We start from the raw sequence: 7500 nt of genomic DNA, 5'->3' as shown, positions 1-7500 counted from the left end.
GTAACCAAGGAGACTCGTTCCTGTTCCATTACGAGTTAATCAAAGTTTACAACACCAGGACTTGGCTCGTATTTATCGGTTATGGACACTCCCTAACACCTCTTCCTTAGCGATTTATTTTTGGATATGGTTGGTTAACATCCTACTGTTCGTTATTTGTGCAAAGTATGGCGATATTGGAAGGATTTATGTAACACCGAAGAGGACAGTATGGTGTAATAAATAAAAGAAATCGCTTAGGAAAAGGTGTTAGGGAGCTTTCTCAACGGACGAGAATACAGAATAGTAGAGTTGTGACCCAGTTCTCTCAGATAAAAAAAAAAAATATAATTACATCCCTCCAATAATTATAGAATCATTACTACAAGAGACTGGGAAGGATTTTGCACTCGCTTTCAAAAAAAAAAAAAAAAAAAAAAAAAAAAGGGTCTAAGTCAGGAGCGGGAGTTGCTGGTAAATACTTCGCTAATGTCACGCAGTCGTCTTTGAGGCACAGAAGGCTTCGTAGCACCCTTCCGTTAGCGATTTATTATGCGTACTACACACTAACATTTTCTTATTTATTCTTTCACCATGTATCTATACCTGGCCTGTCAGAGTGATACGGTACACAGGCTACGGACATCCCTCGCCTCACACACCTGAGGCCATCCAGGTGTCACGTAGCCAATCAAGTGTTCAGGTGTTACCAATCTCCTGAGGCATTAAGGCTACGGTGGCGAGGCCTAACCTGTTACCACCTGGCCGCTGCGGCTACGCCACTACAGACGGCAGGTGTGGGCACAGGTGTGTGGTGTGTGCAGCGTGGGGGCGGCGGCGACTCACCTTTGGTAGTGGTAGAGAAGTTCCTCAGAAGGTAAGAATCCGGCTCGAGTCCCTCATTAGAGCCTGAAGGCTTGACGTCCAGGTAGCCAGCACCGGCGGCCGGGCCGGTGGTGCCGCGGCGGGAGCTGCCGGTGGGGGTGTTCCTCTTCACCGAGGGGCGGGATTTCTGGGGTGGACGGGTGACACGCGTGGGCGTGGGCGAGTGGTTCGGGGACGAGGAGGCGTGTGGGCGGGCGGGGCGACGGGCGGAGGCTGAGCGGCGCAACACGGGTGATCCCTCGGCGTCCTCGCCGCTGCAGCCGTCCGGTGCCAGCGTCACCAGGCGGCCGCACGACGGCACTTTGCGTAGGAAAGGGTTGTACGAAGCATCCTCGGGCGTGGCGCCCATGTACGCTGCGCTGGCATCGGCATCTAACTCCAGGCGGGGCTCAGACCCGCGGGGGGACTCCTGGCGGCGTACACGAGGCGGCCGTGAGCCCTGCACGCGGCACGACTGTGACCGGCGCGTGGTCTGCGTGGGCTTAAGCTTGGAGCGGGAGGTGGCTTGTTGCTGTTGCTGCTGCTGCTGCTGCACCTGGGCGTGGACGAGGGCCGCGGCTTGAGCGCGGGCGTCCATGGGGATGTCTGAGGACGAGTGCGCGGAGTGGAGGGCGGAGAGCGGCTGGGACGGGGCGCAAAATGATGCGCTCCGTCCCTTCTCCGCTGCCCGCCTCACCAACTCCGCCTCCGCCACCGTCATCATGTAAACACGCCGCCCACCACACCCAGCTGGCTCCCGGGCCGGCAGTGAGGCTCCCGCTGCTGGTGCTGGAGGCTCCCTGCTCCTGCGCTCCGGCTCCCTGGCTCCTGCTCCTGGCTCCCTGCTCTCACTACCACAACACTGCACGTGCACCCGCGCTGCTCCACCACACTGGCGCGCGGCCCCCCTGACGACCCCTCCAGTCACACTGAGCCGCCACCCGCAGCCGCCCTCGCTCGGCCCCCTCACCGACCCCCCTTGCCCCCCCCACGCACCATCACGCCACTCCACACGCTGCCCCCCCTCCCTCTCCCCTCCACACCTGCCGCCCAATCCCTCTTTCGCACCATCACTTGCCCAACACACACAACCGCTACACAAATGCTGGACTCATCCCCTCACTTTCTGCCAACTACATCACCACCACAATAACAGTAGCATGGCAACCCCAGCACTACACCATCACTACCACACCCACAAACCATCACCACACCACACCACCACCGCCACAGACCCTCAACTTATCCCATCACCATCGTCCACCACACCACCACTATCACATCACCACACCACTACAACACCACACCTCTACACCACACCACCACTGACAAGCACTCTCTGAACCTACCACCACACCATTAACTACCCACCACAATACCCATACCACACCATAGTTCACTCTTACCACAGTCATACATCAACACCACACCACACCTCTACACCACAACCACACCACATCCCTACATAAATACCCCACAAATCCACCACAGGAAGCCAGGCAGGTCCACACCAATTACACATAATCACACCACAATCACAACCTCTATTACAGACACACAAAAAATCCACTTCCGCCACACTATATAACAACCTTTTACCTCAACACAATGATTTTTTTTTTTTAATTTATTCTAGCTAGACGATTTTAATATCATTCTACCTACGACCAGACGATTTTCCTCAGCTTCGGCTCCCCTATGTAGTGAGGAAATGGACGAAAGCATTATCTAACCCATCTAGCTTCAAAAATCTCCCCTGAGTCAAATAAAACTGACTTGAGGCATCAGGAATAAAACACACAAAGGGTCCCGGTGGCAGAGTGGTGAAAAACACGGCTAACTTGTTCTCCAGCCACCATCCCATCACCCAGGCCGGTAAAGCAACGACAACAGAGTGCTGCCACTAACGAAGCCACCACAAACGTGACAACGCATCCTCATCGTCACTCTCCCTGCTCGTAAAACATTAAGGAACGTCATACAGCAGTGCTTCTCTGTCCACCAATTGACAGACGCCTTAATCCCGTAAAGGGTGGCCACAAACAAACTGCCTCCACGTCGCCCTGTCCTCTGTCATTAGGCTGCCCTCCTTCCAACTCACGCCCCCCCCCCCTCTCTCATACATCCCTCAACAGTACCACTAATCCATATTCACCCACAACTAAAATACTTTTGCACATGGCACCTACTTTTGTTACATATCGTACTACCTGTAGATATTGCATACGTTACGTTACTATTACAAAATCTGTCATATATATACACACACACACACACACATATATCTTTATCTCATTCTAGTAGTTCAGTTACTCTTCTAGGATTTGCCTAGCATGGGCCAACCAGCCTACTGCAGTTATCCTCTCTTCTTATGTTTTTATATATAACGCACAAAAAGGACAATATTAAACTATAATCCCCACAATAAATCGCTAAGGAAAAAGTGCTACGAAGCAGCCTATGCCAGCGAGAACACGGCTCAGTACCAGTACACTCACTATGCCGCCATCAGCCCCTTCAGTCCGGTGACGTATTCTTAACGTGTAGGCCTGGCACCTGCACACGATTATATCAAACTTTGGAGATATTTTTGCAAGTGGAGGTGTCAGACGGAGCCTTTTATAATCCCTCCTTCTACGACGCCTCCCCAGAGCTGAATAGAATCGTCTGGAGTTCGCAAGAATTAACTAAAACAAAAACAAATACCATACCGAGTTCACCACAAATATTTCTCATTACAATCCTACTCTCGCCAGACGATTTTATTCATCTTAAGAGAGGGTTATCAAACTGGAGGTGTTGTAAACAGCCTCCAATATTCCCTCCACTACAAGACTGAACTAAATAAAAATCGTCTGAAGTCTGCAAGAATAAATTAAAGAAAGAAGCTGAAGGGCCCTGAAGGAATGCAAACCTGCCAACAACAGTGCCATGACTCAAGATTTTTACCTGGCCACGTAACTAATGTCTTTAATGTGACCCCCATCGTTACCATGACAACGCCACAACACAAGGCCACCACCACCAGCATTTGCCATCATTACCATAAATTTCCACACTACTTGAAAAAACACGAGAGCATCATAAAACACGTACTCATAGTTACACTGCCAGGACTACACACACACACACATTCTCTCTCTCTCTCTCTCTCTCTCTCTCTCTCTCTCAAACACTTCACCACATGTACCACGACAGTTCATTCAGTAACACCACATACACCACAACAGTCACACACACACACACACACACACACACACACACACACACACACACACACACACACATTCTCTCTCCCTCTCTCTCAAACACTTCACCACATGTACCACGACAGTTCACTCAGTAGCACCACATACACCACAACAGTCACACACACACACACACATTCTCTCTCTCTCTCTCTCTCAAACACTTCACCACATGTACCACGACAGTTCATTCAGTAGCACCACATACACAACACACACACACACACACACACACACACACACATTCTCTCTCTCTCTCTCTCTCTCAAACACTTCACCACATGTACCACGACAGTTCATTCAGTAGCACCACATACATCACAACAGTCACACACACACACACACACACACACACACACACACACACACACACACACATTCTCTCTCCATCTCTCTCTCTCAAACACTTCACCACATGTACCACGACAGTCCATTCAGTAGCACCACACATACACACACACACACATACACACACACACACACCAATGGACTCTGTCTCTGCATCAAACACACACAACCCGAATTAATGTCCATTGCTTGCCATCAGCCTTTAGTGGTGTCATAAATACGCCCTTCAAACAACTGCAAGAGCCTAATAATACATCATCATCATCACCGTTACCATCATTATCATCATCATCACCATCAACATCATTTACATAATCATTATCATCACCATCATCGTCATCACCATCATTTACATAATAATAATAATAATAATAATAATAATAATAATAATAATAATAAAAATAATAATAATAGTAGTAGTAGTAGTAGTAGTAGTAGTAATAACAATAAAAAAAATCATCATCATCATCATCATCATAGAGATAAATAAATATATAAATAAATAAAAATAAAGAAAACAAACTTTTCCTCCTTGTCTATCCTTGTCTTTAACTCACAGAATAGCTTCGTTCGTTATATCCCTCCCTATAAGAAACAGCCACTGAAAGACCCACGGATATGTTACTTGCTTTTCTAGTTCTTTGTAAGCGTAACACCTCTATAGCAAAGTTTCAATAAATGTTAAGTGTATCCATTACCACACCTGTCAGCCCCTTCTCTGGACCTTCCATCTTCACCCCACAAAAGGCCATCTCATTCTAGTTTGCTGTACTCTCAATAAATAAATAAATAAATAAATAAATGAAACGCCAAGAACTCGAGCCCTGAGCCAAGCCTTGTGCACGAACCGCCATACAACCTCCATGAAAATATGGGATAAAATGAGGCTAAAGATAAACTAAGTGGACCCCATATGACCTTGACCTTTGACCCCTTGACCTAGCTGACCAAATCAACTCGTCATCTCCTCATACTGCATCAGTGACAAAAGTTTGGTGGAAATCCGTCGATGAAATCCGGAGTATCGCGCCCACAAGTGTTACAGACAACCGGACCCACGCACGCACGTACGGACGGGCAGACCAATCACTTAAGGCTTCCTCCATCATAAGTTGGCGGAGGTATAATAAACAAATAAATAAATAAATAAATCTTAAATGATGTCGAAAGAAGGTTAATGAGTTTTTATGTGAGTGTTTATATACCGTAAAACCAATACAAACTATGGAAAACAACAGAAAATGTAACTATATACTACTTTTACTCTTAACTTGGCCTAAAATTGTCATCCTTCCATCTTGAATGCTGACCTGTTACAAGACATTAGCACTAGAATATAATCTCAGTCACGAAGAAGTGCCGTGAAAAGCACAGAGAACCAAAGTAGTCTTATTCTGTCACTGAGCTACGCGAAATATGCTGCAAAGAGACAAAATCTGGGCCAATTCAAGGTGAGAGGACTATACAAGCTACATGCAGTCGACTCCCACACCTGCCCTGCCTGTAATTACCTGAGTATGTGGGCTTCCCCTTGGACACCTGTGCCTGGGGTGGGTCTCGGGGGATTAAAGGTAGGCCAGGTAATCCCAGAGGGCCATATCAGAGGGCCACAACGCACCTGGGCCACGGGGGTGCATCATCAGCCTACTGCTCCACTCACCTATTATTACACCCATCTGGCTTAACCGTGGCATCTAATTGCAGCCTCTCCAAATTGAATGCTGATTTGCAACCCGAGATATAATTGCAATATCTCCAACGTGAATGCTGATTTGTAACTCTAATAACACTAAAATATGATGCCAGTCACGATGCGGCGTAGCACCGTCCTTTCCCACCACCGAGTTCCATGTAATATGCTGGAAAAGGACGATAATCTGGCCCAGGTTAAGGTGAAGGAAGTATTGTCCACCGTTCCTTTACACCGTCTGACAAAAGCATGAAAAATTTATGTGGCCTTAGACAGCGACATTCAAAGGGCAATATTGCTTTGTGAGTCTCATATTCCAAACGTCTTTAGGAATTATTTACCTTGATTGCACCTATACCTCCTCTCTCTCTCTCTCTCTCTCTCTGTGACAGTGAGTGATGTCAGACGAAAAAGAAGTCTCAAGGTGGTTCTGCCATGGCTATCCCGTGTCTTGGGCTTCCAGGAGAGAGGAAGGCGCTCGAGACAATGACGATGATGATGATGGTGGTGGTGGTGGTGGTGATGATGATGATGATGATGATGATGATGATGATGATGATGATGATGATGATGATGAGGAGGAGGAGGAGGAGGCCGATTCCGATTCCTAAAAATGCTAATCGGTGTCACAAATTCACCTACGCTCTTAAGAATACGCGTCTCCGTCATTATTAATCAGCAGCGTGGCTTACTATTGATCGGTACACATCACGACTCTGCCCAAGCCTCCCTCAGCCGTCATCTAACCAACACATCTTTAACCTCACCTCCACGATACCAAACTCCTGGTATATCGGCGAAGGTGGTGGTCAAGGGGGTAGATAAGTGGTCTGCTGTTTGACAAGACGTGGGTTCGATACTAAGCCGAAAAGGTGAAGTGGTGAATTATTCTACCTTACGTTCTTGTTGAAAGGGAACTTTTTTATCTTCCGCAAGACCTGTTAACACGTCATAACCTCTCTCTCTCCCTCTCTCTCTCTCTCTGTCCGTCTGTCTGTCTGTCTGTCTGTCTCTCTAATACCAACACGCCAATCGTAAATGAGACAGTCCTACCATGCTTGTTTTTTCTTTTTTTAATTTCTTTGGCAATTTTTCCTCGGCAACCCTATTCTGGTGACACTCTCTTGGTTACTTTTAAAGAAATACGAACACAAGGCCTTTTTCCAGTCGCAGTCGCTAAGAAAAGTCGCCAAAAAACTCTAAAAAGTCGCCAACAAACTAAAAAGTTGCCAACAAACTCTAAAAAGTCGCCAAAACCTCGAAAAAGTTGCCGCCAAAATCGAATTGCCGGAGAAAAATCGCTGGGAAAAGTTGTCAGAAATTCCGCTGGTCTTATATTACCTTAACGTTTTCACTCCACCGATTTATTTT

General features: G+C 47.3%; 1 protein-coding gene across 1 annotated transcript in view; it reads right to left on the bottom strand.

Moving 5' to 3' along the window:
• Positions 1-3881, bottom strand: part of LOC145394900 (uncharacterized) — a 323594-nt gene extending 319713 nt beyond the window's left edge. Inside the window, exons 1-2 of the mRNA XM_080268652.1 lie at positions 3793-3881; positions 826-1916 (exon numbers count right to left, since the gene is read on the bottom strand). Of these exons, the coding sequence (XP_080124778.1) occupies positions 826-1916; positions 3793-3881 (1180 nt within the window). The remainder of the gene's footprint in view (positions 1-825; positions 1917-3792) is intronic.
• Between the last annotated feature and the right edge of the window lie 3619 nt (positions 3882-7500).

Source organism: Coenobita brevimanus, chromosome 29 (genome assembly GCF_032717465.1).
Source record: "Coenobita brevimanus isolate Jiangsu-jjx chromosome 29, ASM3271746v2, whole genome shotgun sequence".
NCBI classification, from domain to species: Eukaryota; Metazoa; Arthropoda; class Malacostraca; order Decapoda; family Coenobitidae; genus Coenobita; species Coenobita brevimanus.
Note: the sequence above shows the minus strand (reverse complement) of the source record. Positions and strands in the feature narration are given on the sequence as shown.